This window comes from Diadema setosum, chromosome 18, assembly GCF_964275005.1.
Source record: "Diadema setosum chromosome 18, eeDiaSeto1, whole genome shotgun sequence".
NCBI classification, from domain to species: Eukaryota; Metazoa; Echinodermata; class Echinoidea; order Diadematoida; family Diadematidae; genus Diadema; species Diadema setosum.
In genome coordinates, this window is record NC_092702.1 from 9,253,006 (window position 1) to 9,276,685 (window position 23,680).

The window sequence follows — 23,680 nt, forward strand, 5'->3', positions numbered from 1 at the left end:
TGGAGAATAACATACACATGTGAACGGACACACGTAAACACCAACACACACATATGCACACACAATATACGCGCATTACAAAGTTACTGTAGCCTCACAAGAATCGCATCTTATGACATGCAGAATTAGAAATTTAGCAATGCTGTATCTCCCTGTGGCAAATAATTGAAATCTTAAAAACAAGCAAGCAAACAAAAAAATAAATAAATAAAAAATAGCGCATCCATCCATTTTTGTTGCAGAGACTGGGCATCTCTACACACAGAGCAAAACAACCTTTACAACCAAACCTAGACTAACAATCATGCAGCTTTCCATACAATCTCTTTATCAGAACAATGACTTGCAGCAATGCCACAATGGCACTAGATGTATAACATCTTTACAAACTAGTATTCAATAAACTCTCACCATCCTATCCCTCCACCTTACTACCACTGACACAAAAATTATCTTCTTTCAGAGAAAAAATTAACCATATCTCATTTTGTGCAGCTTTATTTTTTTATTTTTTTTTTTGAGGGAAACTTACATTGCATACTGTGACCCATGTCAACAATGTAACTAAAAAATCATGCTTTATCTTACAGTCACCATCATGTATTGTACAATATTTTAATGGGCCCATTTTCTAATGTATTCAAATTGCCACATATTAACCCTCCTCCCCCTCGATTACCTAATAAAATACTTGTTAATTCACTTGTTCCCATCCAACAAATGTTAGTACCCAGAATCCAATTTGTATGCATCTCCTTGTTGCTATGTCCTGCAAGCCTCCAACAAGTTTTTTTGATGTCACAAACAACCCTGTCATGGTAAGGTGTGCACAAAGTTGAGTACCCTTAATAGCAGAATACTCAATTTGATTCCAACCAATTGAGACATACCGGTATGCTGACACCCACTACATTACAAATGGCCTGGCGTTTGCTTCTGTACGAGAACAAGCCCTGACGCTACAAAGTTAAGTAGGTCTTGTCAACTTCAATGTCGATCTTAGCATATATCTCGTCAGTATATACAACAATGTTTAAGTAACTTTCAACCCATGTTAGGCAGAGAAATAAAAGTCAGTCACACACACACACACACACACACACACACTCTCTCTCTCTCTCTCTCTCTCTCTCTCTCTCACATTCAATCAAAACCAAATATATCAATACAGTAGAATCTGTGTCTGACAAAGATAAGGCTCTGGTAGAAATGAGGCAAGTATGTAAAATAAACAATCCCTTTTCTCTCTCTTCTCTTCATAGAGTGACTGTACAGTGTTGTCTTTGCACTAAAAGGAACCTTTGTAAATGTGACAGGGTGCCCTCCATCTCTCACTGTCTTTATCTCTCTCTTACACTCTATCTCTCTCATCACATCTTCACATCCGGAAGGCCTCTATTCTGTCGATGAAGACACCAAGTTTCTCCTCGCTCCTGAAGGGTTCGTTGAGATGCACCATGCGCACCTTGTCAGCATCGAGGTAGCAGTCTATCGCCTTCCAGTGGTTGAACAGCCGCCACGAGTTGCGTAGGGTGTCCATTGCACAGCTCTCCGCTGGTGGTGGGGGAAGAACACAGGACAATTACAATCTTGCAATTGAAAAGCTATAGATTTTTGTGAAATGACAACTGTCATGGCTACTAATAACACACTGATCAATTTAGTGCCTATTTACGTTGATGTGGGGAAATTTGTCAATCACTTGCAATAAAAACAACTTGAAGCAAGAATTTCATCAATTTTAATAATTACGCAGTCCCCGCTGCATGCCATAATGATCAAAACAAGCACTGGCTGGTGGGTGAAGCTGGTCTAGAGGATAAAACGCTTCTCCGGTGATCAGGAGGTTGTAGGTTGGAATCCTGCTCTAGTATGTATACCCATGATTTCTTTTGTCATGGCTACTACTAAAACACCAGTCAATTCAGTGCTTATTCATTTGATGTAGGCAATTTGTCAATCAGTTGCAATAAGCAGTGTTCCTCACATCAGTTCAACTTTTAAAGAGGAAATAATGTACTAATGGATCAAAACTGCTAGTCTGATAAAGGGATCAAGTTCTAAGCAAAGAAGGTGGGGTAGAGAGGGAAGGTCTCCCCAGGAGTAGTAGCAGAAGTAGTAGGAAGTAGTACCAGTAGTAGAAATAGGAGTTAGAGCAGTAGAGTAGCAGTAGATGGTAGTAGTAGTTGTTGTAATTTAGTCACAGATGCAGTAAAAGTATATGTGGTAGAAATAGTAGAAGAAGCATAAACTGTAACAGCAGTAGCCATAGTGCAGTTGTAGTACATATATGTAGTAGGATTATTAGTGGTAGGAAAAATAGAAGTAGTAGGTGTGATAGTACAGGTAGCAGAGCAAAGATTGCTTTTAAAGAGTAAAATATAAAAGTGACTCCAGATGGCTGTGCCATTTTGTGTAAACAAAGGAAAAGATATAGAGGGTTTGATATAGAGACTACACCTAGAACACTCATTCAGCCTGAATCTCAAGGCAAAGACAGAAAAAAAAAAAATTTTTAGAAACAGACCATAGATGGCGAGGCCCTTGGCGACACGGTCCTTGGAGTAAGCGTTGACCACCTGGGAGAAATGAGCCTCAGGGACGTCACAGTCCAGGAGGCGAATGAGGTTACAGGCGGAGAGCCAATAGCCCTCAATGTAAGGAGCTAGGATACTCTGAAGGAAGTACAGTCTGCACAGTGATTCCTGGCTTGTGTTCACCTAGCAACAGCAACAGCAGAAAGACATATCAAACATGCTAGTTAAGCTGCGTTTACACCATGTTCCTGGCGACCACGGTAGCCCCATTTGCCCCAAACATAGTGCGCCCTGGGTAGATGAGACATTCTCCTGTTTTTCCCCCCTTCGCATTCTAGTCTTCTTCCATTCAGTCCTCGCCCCGGTGAACATAATAGCTATCAGACGCTGTTCTCACGGCGTCTGGTAAGGCTAAACTATCAATATTTTCAGTTGCGTCCCGCTACGGACAGCCTCCAAGTTTTATTACGGCCTATTACGTGCCGCCCCATTTTGTTATGTTCACCCCATTTTATCGCTGGAAATAAGATTCCTCATTAGCACAGGGACTGCTGTGGCAAATTTTTCGACAGTCTAAAAATCTGACATGGCATCAACCGCAAATATGGCCTGTCATGTTTGCCTATCCCATCCCAAGGCGTTGTTTCAAGTCCATCCCGTTTTGTCCATGGTGGCCTGAAACGGGGCTGCCGGGGTCGCCGGGAACATGGTGTGAACGAAGCTTTAGGAAGACAACAGCAGTATTGTTGAAGAAGCAAACATACAAACAAAACTTACACAAAAATAATCATGACAATGATGGGTTGAAGTTTGCTTTGAATTGTTGATTTCACTGATGTCTACGTTTGCAATCATTTCAACATAATATTACCCAAATCACAAAATTTACTGAGAAACCATGACTACTGCAGGGCATCATCATATATATGGGTATATGGGACTAGTAAAATCATATCTGAATAACACAACAATTAAAACATCAGATACAACACTTTTAATTTTGTCTTAAAACTGAACTCAAGCTCTGTCTGATCATGAGAGAAGAGTGAAATTTTGCCAATTTTCTTCCCATCACTTTTTTATAAACTTTATATTGAGCTTTCATACTCTTTATTCAATCTCAAAGACTGCACACTGACTACACTCAGGAAATAGGTTTTGACTGTCTAGAACATTGATAGCAGTACATAAAAATCAAGAGAAAAAAAAAACCTAAAAAGAAAATATTAGGGTCAGATAATGTCATTCCAAACAAGACAGCATGGCATCGAAACAGACTGTCTAGTCTATGGGAAGAAAATCGCTACAAAAATAATACCCGTCTTTCTGAAGTAAACGTAAATCAATTAAGGAGAAATGTCACTACCTCCCCCCCCCCCCCCCCCCCCCCCCAAAAAAAAAGAACTTACTGAAAATCTTGAAGGCTCACCTCAATCTTCAGGTCAACTATGGAGGGCTCTTCATCACTGTCATCACTGTCCCAATTTGCCATTTTTCTCACTCCATGCGACAATTTCTTTGGTGCTGCAGTCTCCTTTTGGACAATAGGATGAAGTATGAAGTAAGTTTACAAGCAAGCTGCATAAACCTAAACCATTGGCATATATGCACATGGGCACTACTGTACACCTGACCTGAAAATCTAGAAATTGGCCACACGACAGTACCAGTCCATCAAATGCAATTTCCGATTACTGGTTAACATTTTTCTTAGATTCTGTATGTTTTCAGAAACATAAAACTGTTTGGTTATGGGATTTATTTCCCATTTCTTCATACTTCTGAGTAAAAAAAAAAAAAACAAAACTGAGGAGACAATGATTTCCAGTGTTAAATAAGACTGTGATGTATGTTTCTTTGAAATCCTGAAGGGCATCAGATCACGACTGCAATATTTTGCCAGACAGCTATGAGACCAAACAATTTTCTCTCTATGACGAAGAATTTAATTACTGGGCAAACAAAATCATCTTAGCACATTGCATCACCCCGGAAGACTGGGCATCAACACAGTCAGTCACAGGGCAACAAGCCAAAACCAATCTTCCTCATACAGCAGCTCTAGAGATAGCGAGTTCCCCTCACCTGAGGTATGACAACTTCACTCAGCACCAGCTGGTCAATTGCTTCTGAGATAGCATGGCTGATGTTCCCACAGGGCTGTAGACAAGAGGTAAAAAACATCACACAAAACGTACACTGAATGCATATCACCATTTTGAGAAGCCGCTCTTTGTGAAGTTAGTCTGGCTATTTGCAAGTTTTTGAAGGAAACTGGGGCTGGAGAGGGCCGGGGTGGAGCCTGTACCTTCATCTCATTTCACATTAGTGTAAATAGTTCCCCTCCAGCACTGACAAATGAAGAAGTCCAGACATATGTTGCTATGACAGAGTACAACTACTTTTGCTGTCTTCATGCACTATACTCCCTTAAAATATGACAAAGTAATGTATGGATGAAATAGATATTCCTCAACATTTTATCGCATATCACTAGCTTTGATTTCCCAACTACTACTTTTCACAGCACATTTGCAACCCCTTTGTCTAGCTCTCCACATGTCTAACTCAACACAATCTTTTACAACTGTTTAAAACAGTTATATGCAAGTAGTTCAACATGTAGACCTTTGTTTTGACTTGTATATCCATGTTTTCCAATTTCATGAATTGTTTGTTTACATTGTGCTCTGTCTCATTTTCAGGTGTCTCCATTCCATCCCTATCAGTTCTGTGTTGTTTTTCCCTTTCAGCTTGTTTTATTTCACTTTGTATTTTCTTCATATCCATACTGCATAATAGATTCATGATGTTGACTCTCCCTTCATCTTTTCACATCACAGGTTGCCTACCCATATCTTTAAAGGGGATGGCGAGTAACTGATCAGTGGGAATCAGTGGGAATACTGGGGGGTGATTGTTCCAATCCTTGTGGGATTCATTTAACCCTAACTTACCTGTGGGGGGGGGGGGGGGGCCATAATGGCGCCCCCTCGATGAATTCCGCGACCATTCCAGTGCGCAAAATTTTTTGACCGCGCCGTTCGCTGACTTTTTAATTTCAAGTCTCGCGCAACTTTTGAGACCAAATTTGTGGCACCCAGGCATACCGTTCCGAAGCCACGCCCCTTCAAAAAACTTTCGTCAACCCCAAAATTGCTCAAAAACATGATTTTGTGTACAAAGTCAATACAAATTGTGTTTTTTCAATTAATTCATATAAAGATTCATATTTTTAATTTCAATGGCTGAAATCAGTTTATTTTAGTATAATCATGCTTCAAAAAATGTGTCTGACAAATTCTACTGAAAAAACAACAAAAACAAAAGTTCGAAAAAACAAAGAAACACATAAAGAATTGATGAAACAATAACAAACATAAGAAATTAATTTTGATACTGAAATTTTTGTTATGCACAAATGTTCGAAATGTCACTAGGAATATTTACACCAAAAATCAGCATTCCATAAGCTTTCATAAGCCAATTACAGACGAAAATTATTTTTTTTTGCATATATTTGCATAATTAATTGATTTGAAATAGAAAATGCAAATTTTTTGAAAATTTAACTTAACAGTCTTGTAGATTACATCCGGCCTTATGTTCATGCAAAATTTTGCGGCGATCGCGCGATCAACGGCCGAGATCTGAAGGGGGGCCATAATGCCCCCCCCCCCCCCCCCCCAGGAATTCAAGCTCGCTAAATAGCCCAGGTAAGTTAGGGTTAAGAGTACATTATGTATCTATTGTTGTGTGAAAATTATTTGCTTCAGAATGGTCTCATATTCAAGTAATGTGCAGTTTAATGTTTCCAGGTAACATGGGCGATTAAACTGCACATTACTTGAATATGAGACCATTCTGAAGCAAATAATTTTATATAGATATATTTTGTATAGACTCAGTTTCACCATGTGATGTTAAAGAAACTTAGTTAGAGACATTACTACATGTGACATAGTTTGGTTACATTCAGCTACACAGTGCATCTCACCGGCACAAAGGTGAATTCAAACTGCAGCATGTCGCACAGCTCCTCCGCCTTGCGCGCGAGCCGATCCCGCGAGAGAATGATGGTTCTCTTCCTCGCATTGTCAATCACGAGGAGATCCTCGTTGCACAGAGCCAGCAGAGCTGAAGCTGTTTGGGAATTTGTGGAGAGCAAAAATATCTCATGCTATGAAATCATGAATTATTATCTACACAGTTATCTGGTCATTTTGCCTTGTTTGAGATATGAATTAATCAATATCACCTGACGCGAGTATGGGGGGGGGGTAGGCATCAACAGAATATAACCTACCTTCAGGTATTGGATCATAACAGCCAGTCACAAAAGTTTATGAAAAACATGCAAACCAAGAAGGAATAAAATTAATGTCTAACACAAGTTCTCTAGTCTCCTTTCAAAATCATTACTAGCAAAATATTGGGCATTCATCTGGGTTTGCACATCAGTAAACTCTGTCTAGACTTGGGACATTGATATCTACCTGGACATAGACATCAGTCATCTATGTTGACATGGACATATGTACATGTATCTACTGCTTTCTTTACTGTCAATATTAGTTTAGACTCTGACATAAGAGTTAGCCTAGACTTGGGCTTAGACATTGGACTTTTGTGTAGGCATTTTGCTGGATTTGGACAGTGATATCAAGGTGGACAAGGACATAAACATCTTGATCTCTCACAACAGTATCTATTTGGACTCTGAATTCAAAATCTATTCAGTTGCATACATATGTATCTAGACTTTGTGCAAGCTATCACACATGTATCGTCATTACTGCCTTCACCATTTTAAACTCACCCACAATAGATTCCATGAGAAATACAGACACCAGCCCCGCACCATAGTACGAGAGCTCAAAGACGTGAGGTAGGCCGGTGTTGGGCACTATCATCTCCCTGACCACTTCAGCCTCTGGACGGGCCGCCGTTGGGGGCACGATGTCTGGCTGGACACGGGCCCGGTGCCTGGCCACCAGGTCGGGCCCAAGAAGGGCTACAGTGTGCTTGATCACATCGGCTGTCTCGCCCGTGAAGCCCACGTCACGGCCGCGGAGCATCACATCACGCTTCAGATTGTCCACTGCTTCGACAAGTTGAGCCATCTCCACACCCTGATTAAAAACAATATATATAAAAGTAGGTCTTCTTTATCCAGGGTAGCCTCTTCAGTGTTGCCACTGCTCTACCAGAGGGCAATGCCTTTATCATTACCCTAGCATTGACAAGTACCCATTTATACACCTGGGTTGAGAGGGACATTGTGGGTAAAAACATCTTGTCCAAAGACATAAGCACTGGGCAGGAATTGAACTTGGGTCCTCTGATTGGGAGATTGCGAGGCCTCCCCCCAACGTTCAGCGCGATGTATCGCTATTGTGAAAAGCTATCGGCGCGACTTTTTTCGTTCGAGTCTCCCGTTTTGACACCAAATTTGCGATGCCCGGGCGTGCGTATCCAAAGTTGCGCATAAATATGTATGTGCATGCCAGACCAAAAATTGCTCAAAAACGTGAATTCGTGTACAATTTCAATGCAAACTGTGCTTACAGGCAAATTTCATAAAAGCGTGGTTATTTTGGGGTTTTATTGATTAAAATCAATTAATAACACATTTTCTTGTTCGGAACAATGTCGGGGACAAATTTCATCGAAAACACAATGAAAAATATAAAGTCGAAAAAACAAAGAAATACATAAGAAATCAAAAAACAATAAAATACTTAAGAATTTTTTTTTTTCTGATGGCACAATTTTTTTCTCATACATTTGCCAAGGACACTAAAAAGAATATTTACACAAAAAATGTGCCTGTTTGAAGTTTTATTTAGTGATTTATACCAAATTGTCTGATATCATGCATTATGAATAAATTAGCATAATTTACCATAAATGATAATTTCTTTCAAAAAAACTCACTTCATGGTACGTTAAATTACATCATAGGCAATGTGTTTGCCAATTTTCGTCGCGATCCCGCCGTCGACGGCCGAGATCTGGAGGGGGCCTGGGAGACCCCCCCCCCCCCGCTCTATCATCTACCTAAATAGCCCGGCCTAGTTAGGGAACAATGATTACAAATATCTTACCTGTCTGAATTTTGTCAGCAAGAGAAAAGCCACCAGATTTGTGCTCATCACTGTGTTAATCTTCACAGAATCTGAGATGGAGGAGGTAACCATTGTTTACAAAAAATTAGACAATTTTAGACTTCTCCATACCACACATTTTATGCAATAAAAAATGGTAAACTTCAGTGTGCGAAGGAGTACAGATGGATTTGCAGGGAGAAAACTCATGCTCGTTTCACATTCATCTACAAAGACTTAGACTGTGACCAAGCAAGTGTAGGTAGAGTTAAGTGCCACATATCAATACATCAAGAAATTTACAAAATTGGATACCAACTGTGAATGATTTGAAATCTACAAACTTTTGTATAGGCACAACCATTCAGTCCACACAAATTGTCAACCCAAACAAGTAAGCAGTAAAGGGGTATGTAATCAAGTTCCTTGTGCATCTGTTTCAGTATCAGTGAAGCACAGTCACAATATACTTTTTGTTGAAGACAAACCAAGTTAAAGAGAAATATAAACACCATTTTGTTTTATGAAGGTCAGGACTATTCCCTGGGTCATGTTAAAGGACAAGTCCACCTTCACATGCTTAAGGATTGAGAGAATGCAGCAATATCAGTAGAACACATCAGTGAAAGTTTAAGGAAAATTGGAAAATCTGTTCAATAGTTATGATTTTTTTTATTATCTTTTTTTCACTGATATGTTTTACTGATATTGCTAAATTTTCTCAGTCATTATGTTTATGAAGGTGGACTTGTCCTTTAAGATAGATCTCATCTGAACTTCTACACCTTTGCTTCATTAACGTCACAAATACTTGAACGCTCATTGTGCCACAATTATGCCACGGTGTGCTTGTGGTTTGTAATGCAATACAAAGCACAATGTGGCGGGAGCTTGTATAAATATAACTTTTCATTGTTTAGCTTCCATTGTTCTATAGACCACTGTGATTATAGAAGAATACAAGAAGAAAAATATGCAAAATTCATACACACAAAAAAGAAGAAGAAAAAGTAAAGCATCACAGCAAAGAAATCCACTGGGTACAACTGTTAACTTAACACTCAATATTCAACATCCTCACATAATGTTTGTTTGATATATATCAAACAACAAAAAAATATCTGTTCAGTTCACTCAATTATGCTATATCAAAGAAAACTAGTTCAAAAACCAAAATGTTCGTATCACTATGACAATGCACAATAAGGGGAAGACAGACAAAGCAAAAACCCATCCAAGACACAACACAAACCCATTCAAGACAAAGCACGAATACTGTATGAAAGGTGGCACAAAGGTCAACCAAGTCACTCACCATAGACGATGTGTTCTCCGAGACCCCTGATGAGTTGTCGCTGATCCTCAATGACCACGTCCATCCCGTAGATGGAGTGGTCACTGACGGCCTTCTGCAGTTTGGGCCTCTTTGGAGTGACCGTTGAGAGGTCACTGTTGAGTGCCGTGGGCATTGGAGAAGCACTCAGGTACTCCTATATTAGTCAACAAGGAAGATAATGCAGTAGTGTATGAACAATGGAGGGGGGGGGCTGGGAAACAAGGCATGTTATATAATGGGGTAACACCTATTTCTCCAATCACTCCCTTCAAACACGTTTTAAAAATTGTTGCAGAAAAGTCTCACACCTTGCCAATGGAAAGAGTATAAAGATTTTTTTTTTCCTACCATGCATGCAGAAATCCCAACACAATCCATTTGTATTAAAAAAAAAAACTCACCAAACTAATACAAAAAGCCTCAAGACTACGGAGCAAAAACTTACATTGTAATAACAAAAAGATGCCACAAAATCAAATGAATTCTTAAGAGTTATCAAATCAATGTTCATGTTATCATAAACAAGAGACCCGCGGGTCTAGCGCTCACCTGAGTATCGCAAGTTCACCTTTCACGCAGTCACTAATCTAAATTATTCACAGCTCTACTAAAATTTGACCAGGCATTCTCAAGTAGAAGATGAAAATGTACAATAAGGGCCCAAATTTTTTAAGATTCCTTAATTTGGGGGGATTTGGGTGGGGCATGGTGCCCATTTTAACAAATTGAGTTCCTAACCCCCTAGGGATGCTACCTGCCAAGTTTGATGAAAATCGGTCTTGGGGTTTTCAAGAAGAAGATGAAAATGTAAAAAATTTACGCACGACGGACGCCGGACGCCGGACGAAGGGCGATCGCAATAGCTCACTTGAGCCTTTGGCTCAGGTGAGCTAAAAAGTCAAGACAGCTACAATTTGTATAAAAATTTGAGCAAAGTCGGGTAATTACTACAAAAATCATGATGTTTAAATGCAGGAAATCTATTGATTTATCAATTTATGGTCGACTTAAAGAAGTTGCCTTGGTGAGGCAACTGGTATCCGTTTTAAACTCCACACTTACCAAGACTGCCACGTACCAAAAAAACAACAACAAACAAACACATAAGAAATCAAGATAATTCAAAATATATCACTGTACCTTGAGAGAGAATGGCTGGGCAAAGTCCACACGTACGTTTCCAAAGCCATTGGATAAGACATGCCAGATGCCTTGTACAGCACGGAAAAACGTCTCCCTCTTCTTGGGCATACCCTGCAAGACACACACCGGATCTAGTGATTTAATTTTTTTATGGTTGACATTTGATGTGGGCAACAGAAGTTGCAGGTGGAGTGAAGGAATATACATATTTTAGCAGGATGGGACAGTAGCACACCCATAAACAACCACTGAATGACAGTTGAGAGTAAAATATAAAGATTGTAGGTTAACAAAAAAAAAAAAAAAAAAAAAAAAAAAAAAAAAAATATATATATATATATATATATATATATATATATATATATATATTAGTTTAGAGTGTGCATGTGATCCACTCACACAAAAGCTGGCTCAAGAAGGTGCTGTATTGTGACAACCACTTGTTTACGGATGGTCAGAAAAGGTCATATCCAGATTATGGCAGTCTGCAGAAGGCAGTTAAAATTGATATGCTGCCAAGTGGTCATCATGTATTTTGGCTGCCAGGAGAATTTAGCCACTGTGTGGATTTAAAAAGAAAAAAAAAGAAAAAAAGATTTTGCTAACTAAATAGATCACAAGGTTTACTTGTCCTGGGAATAGTTTGTTCTACCCCATAGCTCATCTCATGATAAATTCCACTGGTTGCCAATCAACCAGCCATCAAGCTTTGGCCACTACCAGTAATCAGATCCTGACCACTTTTGATATCAAATTAAAAATTTCTCTCGTATACAGTGCACTCCCGTTACAACGAACACGGTTATAACGAAATTTCGTTATAACGAAGTAAATCTTCTGGTCCCAAAATTATCACCATTAAAGTCTATGGTACAAAATTCGCTTATAACGAACACGGTTACTGCGAAATTTCCGTTATAACGAAGTCTTTTCCGAGCACCACAGACAAAGAAAAACAAAAGAAATGTGCTCCGTTATAACGAAATGCGAATTGCTTTCAAAAATACGTAGCGGAACAAGCATTTATAGCGTCTCTGCATGGGTGAACGCTTCACACCACTGTGTGTTCGCTCCTTGTGTCACACACAGTTTCTGAGGGGAACTTGCGTTTATCATTGTAATACAGTTATCCCATCACATTTCACATAGCTTTGCAGTGCATGATGAGTATTCAGCAAACATAATATACGTGGTTCCTTGTTTTCGTTATATATTGTATTTGTTCGGTTATAACGAAATTTCGTTATAACGAAAGAAAACTGCCGGTCCCGAGCATTTCGTTATAACGGGAGTGCACTGTAGTAGATGGGGAAAATAATCTCAAAATGTCAAAAGCTCCATCTCAAGCTCTGTTCATCTACTACCCAGTAAATATATTCCCTAGCTGTCCATAGCATACTCATTGTGTAGAAAACGGTAACCATGTGTCCTAAAAAGTCATGACATCAACAAGACTACTCCTTACCATCTGCTCGTTACTGAAGCTACCGTCTAGAATCTTCTCATAGCTGATTGATGTGGGGATGATGTAGGCATCTGAGATGATATCTGCCAGTCATCAATCAAAGGAGAAAAACATCTTCTAATTATGAGGTGGAACAAAATTGGCCTTTAAAACAACAAAAGCTACGCACAGTGAGTCGACTCTGAGGACAATGTGTGTGATTCCTATGCATAAGGTTCCTGTTTAAATCAGTAGTAAGAAAATTAGAAAAGTGAATGGGCATATCACGAGAGACAATATGGCATCAAATTCCTTCAATAGCCGCATTTACACAGCGCGATTTTTAAATATCAAAATTGGGATATTTTGGTTCTGCGTTTACACTTGCGCAAAAGCATGTGAAGTTTGAGCTTCACGAAACATCGCAATTTTTTGGTCGGTAGTGCACATGTGTAATTTACCTCTCTTCAACACGGTAGACGAGTGGAAGCGCGGGCTATTCGTATTCACTGCAGTGCAGTCTATTTTGCTCACAGCTAGCTAGCTGCGGTTGGAACATAGAGCCAGGGCTTTTTATCAGTCCAATGCACACATAAATTTGTGTTTCTCAAGAGTGTAAACTTACGGTAAAGCTATATAGCTTGCTACATTGTATATTAGATCACATACGTAGCAGGTGTGTAAAACTTCAGCTTAGTATGGGAAAGTTGATGAAAGTAGCATTCAGGAGGATCATGAAATTTCGCCGATGTGACGAAAGTGAGAAGTAGGACTTGAAGTTAGGACTGGTATCTCATCAGGCGACAGCAAGAACTCACCATTGTTTTACCGACACTGAATTGTTACGATCCTGTATTCCACAAAGTCAACGTATACCAAGAACAGTATGGGCACTCCCAAAATCAATGCATTTCTGGGAGAACATTATTTTGTTAAGTCGTTATGAGGTGATGATACGTGGTTGGAGAACTTCAGGTTTGTTACTAGTTTTCATATACAATATAGTTTCATCAGGGAGGTGAGAGACCACGAGCCGAGGATCGGCCGTTTACCTGTACAGCATGCACCCTGTACTCTGGCCAGCGGGTACTCTCTATATGTTCCACAGAGGGATTGGGAGCGTGTAAACGCCCGGTGCAATCCGATACCGAAAGTCACGTGAGGAAAAATCGCGATATTTCTGCAGCTTGGGTTTACACTTGCTAAACTTCGCCTCAAACATCGCGATGTTTCAAAAAAAAATCGCACTCCGGCTGGCGATTTTTCTGGTGATGTTTCAAGGGCATTTGGGTGTAGTTGCTTAGTAACTTGCACACAAATTTTTTCCAAGCAAGTGTAAATGGGCCTAATCTATGATTTGAGACAACTGAGAAGCTGTGGCTGAATTTGAAATCACCATACTTTGGTGGATCACCTATCAAAGATAGACATTAATAGATTACTAGGCAGATACAAATTCAGCATACTTTCAGTTGAATGAACAAACAATGTTCATGAACACTTATTCAAATATCATACAGCATATGATGCATAAAATTGACCTAAAAAGAAGGTTTACAGACACATTGTATAGAAATATCATAAAGTGCTTGCATATTTATAGAGGGAGAACACTCGCTTCACATACCATCCCTGTATGCATCCACAACACAGGAGAGGAGACCTCCCTTTGGAGCAAGTGCTTTGCCACTTCTTGATCTTCCACCCTCTGGAAAATGCAATAAAAAGATTTGAACATAATATTGCTGAATATCATTCAATGACAACACTTGTCAATAATAAAAAAGAAAAGAAAAAAGAAGAAACAGTTTGATATTTATGCCTCATATGCGTAAAACAAAATGCCCTACACAGGTAAATCTCAATCAGTTGGAGATAATGCAGCATCTGAAGATATTGAATGTTTTGTCTTTAATGAACAAAAACACTTGAATAGACTAAACAAAACCTACTCTTTTGAATGCCAAGAGCTACTGTATGCTGTTATCTCAATTCGATAGGTGTACACACACTAAAATCTCACAGAGAAATCAAAATACACATGTAATTGTACATAGGGTGCTATCTACAGATCTCTTCCACACAAGTCACTGTACTCACCGATGAAAAACTCCATATTCTGATTATTCCTGAGAATTTCCTCCATATACTGTGAAAAGAAGAATATCAACATACCATTAAACAAATATCTCAATTCTATCTTACATATTTTCAAAGAAAATAAGAAAAAGAAAACAAATTCATGTTTAAGTTGAAAACTTTGTGGAACAGAAAAAGCATTGACCTTGAAGACACTTGATTGGAATACCTATACACTGGAGATTTGCAAGGTATCGTTGAAAAAACAAATATAGTCACAAAAGCACTGTAATACATTGAATAATACTCCCCTTGGGTTTAGATGCTCTTTGTTTGCATGAGGGTTTGTTCCATTTGTGCATTCTTATACAGCGGATGCACAAGGCAATATTTTCTTGTACAAAATATTTTATCTCTATTTGTATAATGACAACCATGGTGTTTGTTTTTTTACACGGGGGGGGGGGGGGGGGGGGGGGGGATACAACAAAAGACCGGAGGTCTTGTGCTCACCAGAGTATCACAAGTTCACCTTCAACACATTCTTGCACATTATTACCTGAGAACAAAGCACACTTTGGGGGTGGGAGGCAGCTTTGAGAGCCTACACGGAAGCATGGCATCTTTTTGCATATTGTATCACCCTGGTAAAAATACTTGCCAAGTACACTGTATTCAAAACTTGTTTGAAAGACAACAAAAAGATCAGAGCATTAAAGACTGACCCCTGGATCTACCATTTAAATAACCTTACACATCTTGAAAGTAGGTTGACAAATGTATTTACTTGGGGTATTTATGATTCTAAACCAGATCTTTTAAATTCTCTAGTTAAGGGACTCTTGAGTCCTTGAACTGAATATATATTGTCAGTCACCTTGGTGATAATGCCTGCTAAGTTTGGTGACCAATTTGACCATGTGTTTTCATTGTGCAATGTATTATTAATATTCTTTCTTAGTTTTGTTATGTAGAAAATGGCCTCTGATATTTGAATGGAATAAGAAAGATTGGTAGTTACACATATCTAAATTGACACTTATAAAGAAACGGTTGTTTTGTTTTTGTTTTTGTTTAAATATATGCCTGTTAATGAAATTTGTATTTTTTTTTTTTTTTTTTTTTTTTGTAAACTGACTGTTTTGGGTGCACCAGGTGGGTTGGGGAGGATGGCCTGAGGGCCCAAGTCATTTAGTTGGCTCTTTCCAGACCCGGGCTGCCCAACCTGGTGCACCCTTACCACTCCAGTGTATGTTCTGATTTCGAAATATGTACTATGAAATTTGTGAATGAAAGCCGAATAAATAATAATAATAATGAGAAAATGTGAAAATTTGGTCCTATGCGATTTGTCCCCCATCCCCGTAACTGCCATGATCAGATCCTACTCTGCAGTTACCATGCAATTACCAATCCACTTACTAATAGCACTCACTTCTGGTTCTTGCGTAGACTTGTAAAAATTCCTTCATTTAGGGGCTTTGCCTCCCAACCCCCCCCCCCCTCCCATCCCCACCCCACCCCCTCGCACACACACACACACATGTGGCCTTGGGCCCCTGGGCACCCCAAGTAGGGAATTGTGCCTATTTGTACAAATATAATTTTCTACATTGTACACCCTAGCAATAATGCTTTTCAAATCTGGCGATAATCTGACCATGCATTTTCTATTTAAGATGAAACTGTGAAAATTGGGCCTCAAATTGACACTTGAGCATTCCACTCAGGTGAGTTAGAGTGTGCATTAGGTTGACATCGATTCCCTCGGTGATTATCCAGTTTGAAATTTTTGGGGAAAGCTCAAACTTACGGTGTGAAGCGTGGACCTGTAAACCCAATCTTTCTTGCCAATCTCCTTGTCAAGTTTTCTCTTGATGAAGAATGCCCCAAGTCTCCTCAGACACCAACTGAAGAGGGGTCAAAGTAACCCATTGGAGAAAACATGACAGCTATAAAAATCAATACTGGCTGACTTCCTTATGAGCTACAGTTGGGGGTATCAGCACACGATTCAATGAGCCTGTGTGGCCAGCTGACTTGACTTCAAGCCCTTTTGAGCTAACTCCAACATTTTATTGATTCTTTGGCAAATATTCATACACAAAGGACACAATGCCTGAAGGTGTAACCCCCAATTAGGAGATGCCAAGAGAGAATGCTTGGTGGGGAGTCTGCTCACACAATTTTCACACACTAAAACGAATTACCACAATTATCAATAGTGCAAAAAATGAACAATGATTACTGCATTTTGCAGGACAAGAAGCTGTTAAAACCTCTAAAGATTTCACAAAAAGCATTATATGACTTATAGTGCTTTTGGTTCTAGCTAGAAACCATTGTCCTTAATTCATATCATCAAACCTGGCTATCGTACAAGATGAGTCATGACAGAATTACAAGGGAATTGACAAGCATGTTGACGCAAAAAAAAAAAAACAAACAACAAACAGACCATAGGGGAAAAACAACAACAACAGCTCCTTACCCAAAGATTGGGATGTTGAGGTTGTCTCCCGCGGCAACAAATGGTAACCTGATACCAGTCAGGTGGAAGATGAACGAGAGAAGGATGTAGTCGAGATGACTCCGGTGAAGCGGGACAATGATGACTGGAACACCACTCTGCATCGTGTATGGAGAGTAAAGCAGCTCATCAAACTGTCCATGTTAACAGATAAATATGTGACTGTGCATCACAAAAGTTAAACCACGAAAAATTTGCAGAGCCTGATTTTGTGTGAGGATTCAAAATGGGGTAAGTGGGTCAGCCTGGTCAGTCATTAGTTTTTTGTTTTTTTTTTCTAAAAGAGCAATTGATCCCCTATGTAATTTTTAAAATCTCGCAGCTTTTCTGTAACTCTGTTTTGTAGAAGAATGTGTTAGGTATGTCTTAGACTAGAGGCCACTTTTCATTTCTTTAAACACACTTTTCACTTTCAACTCTGGAAACTTTCTGTAAGGTTGATGCTACCGCTCTGAAAGTTAATAGTGGTCACAAATAGAATGTGCTCATAGAGAGTGAAAGATTCCAGCTTAATCTGATTTTCCATTCATTGTAGTTGCTATGGAGTTTTAAGCACTGTTTTCTGTCTCATTCATTACACAGAGCACAGTTTAGTGAGATTAAGGCACTTGAATGGACCCTAACCTTCAAAGCCTCTTTTCTCAGCATCAGTAAACACTTTTCAACAATGGCTACTTTCTTTCCATTATTCAAATAGAGGTTACAAAAGTCCATTTGTATGAAGTTATACATCATTTTAGAGCTCATAGTCTGCTCTTTCAGAATCTATCCTTCACTAAAATCCATGTCCTTGATTGATTTTTTGTTTTTGGTTTTTTTGTTTTGTTTTGTTTTGTTTTTTTTTTTTTTTGGGGGGGGGGGTTTGTAATGCATGGTCACATAAGGTTCAGTCAGACAAGATTTCTTCCTGCAACCATGTTCTTGTCTGTTTATAAAAAAAAAAATAATAATAATAAAAAAAAAATAATAATAAAAAATTGAAATACAAAAACTTATCTTGTCAACTCATTCTGAAAATGACTAAATTTAAGCTTTCCATAGGAAGCACATTTTCCTTGCACTTTAATACGATATACAATGTAGTGTGGAGATATTCCCTACTTATTGTAACATACATATAATACAGCTCAAGCTCATTTGATTATCATATACAAACACAGTGAAGATCACTTCTGGGATAACATAAGAGCCGCATGACCAAACTTCATAGCACAAGATGACATACTACGTGCAGACTTCATACTTCATTATCAAGGGTTTGAATCTCTCAGAGTTGCTACTCACTTCTTGGTTTTACAGCTTTCATCTGGCAGAATAAATAGCTCTTAGTGCTGCTTTATCCCTTAAACCTTGCCCCAATTGGTAACCCCAGCACACTAGCAAGACCCATGGTTTCTTCACCCATATGCACAGATGCTGTGGAACTATTTAACTGTCAATGAATGGGGACCACATAATCATACAATCTTGTCAATTCCTATTGTATGAGACAGGCCTCCACGAGACACTGCACATTGTTCCACTTCACAGGGTGTGCCTTGTGTATGTTTCAAGTTTCAATGGCAATCAACCACATGCCACAGATATAACATGGCAAATGTCAGGGTACACTGAGAATTTAAAGGTGCCCAGGGGAAAGGAACTAACCTCTGCTGCCTTCTGGACCATTTCAAGTTGTCCCTCATGGACCTGAACTCCCATTAGGAAGAGACCAAGTAGCTTCAGCAGGAGCCAGCCAGTGATTCTAAGAAGTGGCAAACAACAACATTTTTTCTTCTTTTAAAAATCACTATCAAATCTTTTCAGAAAGACACTCAAGAGGAAATGCTCACTCAGGCTGTAGTGCACAAGTGTTACATCTGCTTGTTTAGAGAGGAAGTTCAGTCCATCATGAGTTAGTTTGATAAGAAAGAGTAAAATTAGTACAACAGTTCAAATTTGATCAAAATCTGATAAGAATTAGGGAAGTTAGGAAATTGTAAAGGTTTACGAATTTTTGCAGAACAGCTCTTGTACAGTTGCTATGAATATGCAAATGAGTGAGCTGATGATGCCACCAATTTTCCATTGATCCTGTACAAAAAAAAAAAATCAAAAAAAAATCCATGTTTCTGTTATTGCAGTGTAAAACATGATGTTATTCCTGGTTAAATAACTTCAGAATAATGATCAGTCAGATATATCATGATTAGAGACTGGAGCATAATTGTGTTTGAATGAAAAACTGAAAATTTCACAATTTTATGTACATGCTATATGGTAAGATGTAAGGGAAAGATATCATCACTTCGCTAATTGCATATTTGTAGTTACTGTTCAAGATATGTTACTTGAAGAATTAGCAAAAACTTAAAAATGTCATAACTTCCCTATTTTTCATCCATTTTTGATCAAATTTTAATTGTGCTAGAAAAGTTTTACTCCTTATGAACAAAAAACCAAACAATGCTAAACAAGGTAGAAGAATAGTTGTAGTGCGTTGATACATTTGTTGTGCTCATACGAGTACATCCAGCTTACTGCTACTATTCTCGGACTTGCTTACAATTTTCCAGAGCAAACTCTCAATGCTCAGTTGTTTCTCTCTTCCCTCTCCTGTAGAGAATTACTCAATCAACTTTAACATCTAGATTGCTTCATGTAATGTATCCTATCATAATCTCAGAAACTGATATAGATCACACAAAATGTACCTTACACTGTGACATTTTATATCAAGTTTCCACAAGCAAGTAGACCTAGCTTCACCTTCACCTCAATTCCATCAAGATCCTTAATCAAGAATCAAATCAAAGAAGTTTCAAACAGATTGCCACAGTGAAAAGTTGTAAAAGTTATACTGCACATAGATTGAACAATAGACTACCAGGCAAATAGCTACAACGTATCTTCTGTAACCACTCATTTTCTTTTAACATAGCATTAGTCCTTTGTGCCCCATTGCATGTCATCGTGCTTGTACCCAATCACTCCCCATTGTCAATCTTTGTATCTTTGAACCAATGTCATTAGGAAGATAACAACCAATCTCTGTATGTGCTATTTATTTACTCAACATCTTATGCTGCCACGGGTCATGTTAGTACTGGGGCTTGAAATGAACAATAACGTTGACCCGGTTCTCTGACTCACACAAGGATACACTCACATGTGCCCCTAAGTGTGACTGTGAGACTGGAAAGTACACAAATGCCTATCAATCCATTTCTTTCCTAGCTCTATCAAATGCTTGTAGTATTGTTTCAAGTCTGTAAAATTGCTACGTTTAAAAAATGTGAACACATATTATCACAAAAATAAATATAAGCCTTCAACAAGGACATCTGCACACATGAAATGAATGTGAATCCAATCAAAACTCTGAAATCAGACTCGGCCAAACTGTGTTAAAGTGATAAAAGGCAGTCACAAAATTACTCAGCTGGGAGTCCGGAAATACAGGAAGTTTGCACTTCTCATCCAGTGTGATGCATTCTTGTGTGTACATTACCTTGCAAAAAGAATTGTCCACATGTTTCACATTTCCTTAGCTTAATAACAATGTAGGATAAAATCTATAAAACACTTTACAATTCAGCACATTCTGCAGACATCCAGGGTTTGCAACCCTGCTGTATCTTCTCCCTTCAAACCCAAAATAGTCCACCCTACCCCTCCCCATTCCACCCCATCAAATCTCCTCCCCCCCCCCAAAAAAAAAAAAAAAAAAAAAAAAAGAAGAAAAAATAGAAGAAGTCGATACATCTCACTTGGCACCACATTGAAATGCAGTCTTAGTACCAATGGATCATATCCAGTTTCCTGCTTTAGGAAGAACATGCATGAAGTGATTCCAAAGGTTAAGACTTAAATCATTAGTCAGGATTTGTTGGGCATTTTTTTTTTTTTTTGGGGGGGGGGGGTGCCAATTACTTCATTCAGGGTTAAACAAAAGGAAGTGCTATTTATTTTCAATACCAAACCATGCCAAATTCCCAGGTAATTCCTTTTTTCTTTCTTTTTTTCGCTCTTTATAAATTATCAGCAAATGGTTAAAGGGGACCTCCGGATGATTTTCAGACTTTTACATTTGAACAACTATATATAAATCAAACTGAATACAGAGTTGCAGAATTTATAGTGATTGGGATAAGGATTTAGAATGTTTTCAAAATCTATAACAAATTGCAATGAACAAGGATGATGACATGACAGCCTCACCATAAGAATGCATGAGTTGGGGCTCAAGGAAGCAGAAAAAAAGAAGGCGGCATGCATAGATTTTTCACAGGTGAACTTGTCGAGCAAGCGGTATTGTAATGCAATTACACTGTTACATTTCTGAAATATATGAGGCTCTGATGTCATCAGCACTGTTCAGTGTAATTTGTTCAAGATTTTCAATTTATTGGTTTCTCTTCTCAAGGACCACAATAAATTCCACGAATCTGTACATGGACCTGTTGATTTATGTACTACATGATGTGAAATTATGAAAATCATCCGGAATGCCCCTTTAACGGGAAATATCTGTATCCAACAAGAGCAGCAAAAGAAGCAGACAAAGAAGACTCACAGCTTGAGAAACTCAGAACTACTGAGAATGAAACAAAGGATTGTTTCTGCACGGTATGGTAGTAATACAGCAGCATAGTCCTGGGTGATTTTGTTGTAACTTTTGTTGCTGCTAGTGGTGGTGGTGGTGACTCTAATGACTGGGATATCTGCAGCAGCTGATGCAGGACTTACAAAATGAAGAGGACTCAAAAAGTTTTGGTATCAAAAGTGTAAGCACATCAAACTTGTGTCCCTTATCAATTGATACAACTAAGCAGTCCCTGTATCTCGATCCCCATGGATGTCCTGCCATCTGTAATAATCATACTTTTTGTAAAAGCAAATTCTCATCATGCCCTTCAACTACTTTTCATTGGATATCTATCAGTATGACAACTGGTACTTTGGGGTGTGGAGATAGAAGCCTTTCAAGCATTTCTGGTAAGACGTAACATACTAATGTCTGTAAATTTATGTGGGATTACATTTAATAGGCAATTAACTTGTACACATAACTCCTGATAATAGCTTGGGGGATGAGAAATATAAATTCTGCAGTTTGGCAAGATACATCTGCATATAAATGCACAGATGCCATTTCCTGCTTCTGCTTATGAAATAATTGCCACTTCAAAAAGTGGTGTATTACTTTATCATTACTAAATATAAATACATGATTACACACAACACAGCACTAAAGGCACTTAAAGGACAAGTTCACCTTTATAAACATAAGGATTGAGAGAATGCAGCAATATTAGTAGAACACATCAGTGAAAGTTTGAGGAAAATTGGACAATCGATGCAAAAGTTATGAATTTAAAAAATTTTTGTGTTGGAACCGCTGGATGAGGAGACTACTACAGCTTGTGAGTCATATGCGTACAACAGTATAAAGAAAATGTAAAGAAAATTCAACATATTTTCACTTTTTTCGCATAATAAAAGAGCACTTGACTTGCCTCTTTCTAAAGGCAGGGGGAATGATATTACCCCTAACATATGTCGGTAACGAGTCAAGGGAATGTGTACTTTTTTCAAAAGATGAAATTTTGTGAAATTCTCTTTGTATTTTCCTTATATTGTTGTACGCATGTGACATCTAAGTTATTCATACAATGCAGTAGTCTTCTCATCCAGTGGTTACTGCATTAAAACTTCAAAAATTCATAACTTTTGAACGGATTGTCCGATTTTCCTCAAACTTTCAATGATGTGTTCTGCTAATATTGCTACATTCTCTCAATCCTTATGTTTATGAAGGTGAACTTGTCCTTTAATACATGTGATTAGTAGCAGTACATGAAGACAACATGCTGGTAACCATGGCAACACTGCTAATGGTCTACCCAGACTGACCTGATGAGTGAGTTGGAGAGACTGGCAGCCATGTTCCCCAGTATGTACATGGCTCTTCTTCTGTGTTTGTTTGAAGCTTCCTGGTACTGTGCCTCGGGGTCAGGACGGCCTGACGGTGAGATAGAGTAGGAAAAAGAGACAGATAGAGGGAGAAAGACATTGATAGATAGATAGATAGATAGATAGATAGATAGATAGATAGATAGATAGAGATGGAGAAAGAGATAGAGGTTGATAGATAGACAAATAGATAGATAGATAGATAGATAGATAGATAGATAGATAGATAGAGAGAGAGACAGAAAGATACGGGGGAAAAGAAAGTGAAAGAGAAAAATGATTAGACAATTTTATCCCATCCTATTTGATATCTGAATAAGAATACTACAAAAGGCAAAAGCCATCTTTTCATGGCATCTCATTGCTATCACAATTCCTTTGAATTAGCATTTGTAAAAAGAGTTGGAAAAATAAGGTAATGAAGCATGCAAATTCTGGACTGCATAAGCATCTTGTAGTGAAGATAGAGGGTCTAATGTATCAGCTAAATGGTACACTATGAATGCTTAAATTAAAGTCCAATATGATCAACATGAACAAAGGCAAAAG

The 23,680-nt window shown here is 38.5% G+C and overlaps 1 protein-coding gene across 3 annotated transcripts in view; it reads right to left on the minus strand.

The window, feature by feature from the left end:
* Window positions 1-523: 523 nt before the first annotated feature.
* The window catches only part of LOC140242031 (glycerol-3-phosphate acyltransferase 1, mitochondrial-like), a 71,789-nt gene continuing 48,632 nt past the window's right edge, over window positions 524-23,680 (minus strand). For all 3 annotated transcript variants that reach the window (XM_072321781.1, XM_072321782.1, XM_072321780.1), the window contains exons 7-22: window positions 23,072-23,180; window positions 18,824-18,920; window positions 17,138-17,274; window positions 16,460-16,556; window positions 14,668-14,716; window positions 14,195-14,275; window positions 12,589-12,671; window positions 11,121-11,234; window positions 9,960-10,134; window positions 8,645-8,715; window positions 7,357-7,669; window positions 6,535-6,680; window positions 4,623-4,697; window positions 3,967-4,071; window positions 2,528-2,720; window positions 524-1,554 (exon numbers count right to left, since the gene is read on the minus strand). In XM_072321781.1, the coding sequence (XP_072177882.1) occupies window positions 1,379-1,554; window positions 2,528-2,720; window positions 3,967-4,071; window positions 4,623-4,697; window positions 6,535-6,680; window positions 7,357-7,669; window positions 8,645-8,715; window positions 9,960-10,134; window positions 11,121-11,234; window positions 12,589-12,671; window positions 14,195-14,275; window positions 14,668-14,716; window positions 16,460-16,556; window positions 17,138-17,274; window positions 18,824-18,920; window positions 23,072-23,180 (2,021 nt within the window). In that variant the 3' untranslated portion in view covers window positions 524-1,378. The remainder of the gene's footprint in view (window positions 1,555-2,527; window positions 2,721-3,966; window positions 4,072-4,622; window positions 4,698-6,534; window positions 6,681-7,356; window positions 7,670-8,644; window positions 8,716-9,959; window positions 10,135-11,120; window positions 11,235-12,588; window positions 12,672-14,194; window positions 14,276-14,667; window positions 14,717-16,459; window positions 16,557-17,137; window positions 17,275-18,823; window positions 18,921-23,071; window positions 23,181-23,680) is intronic.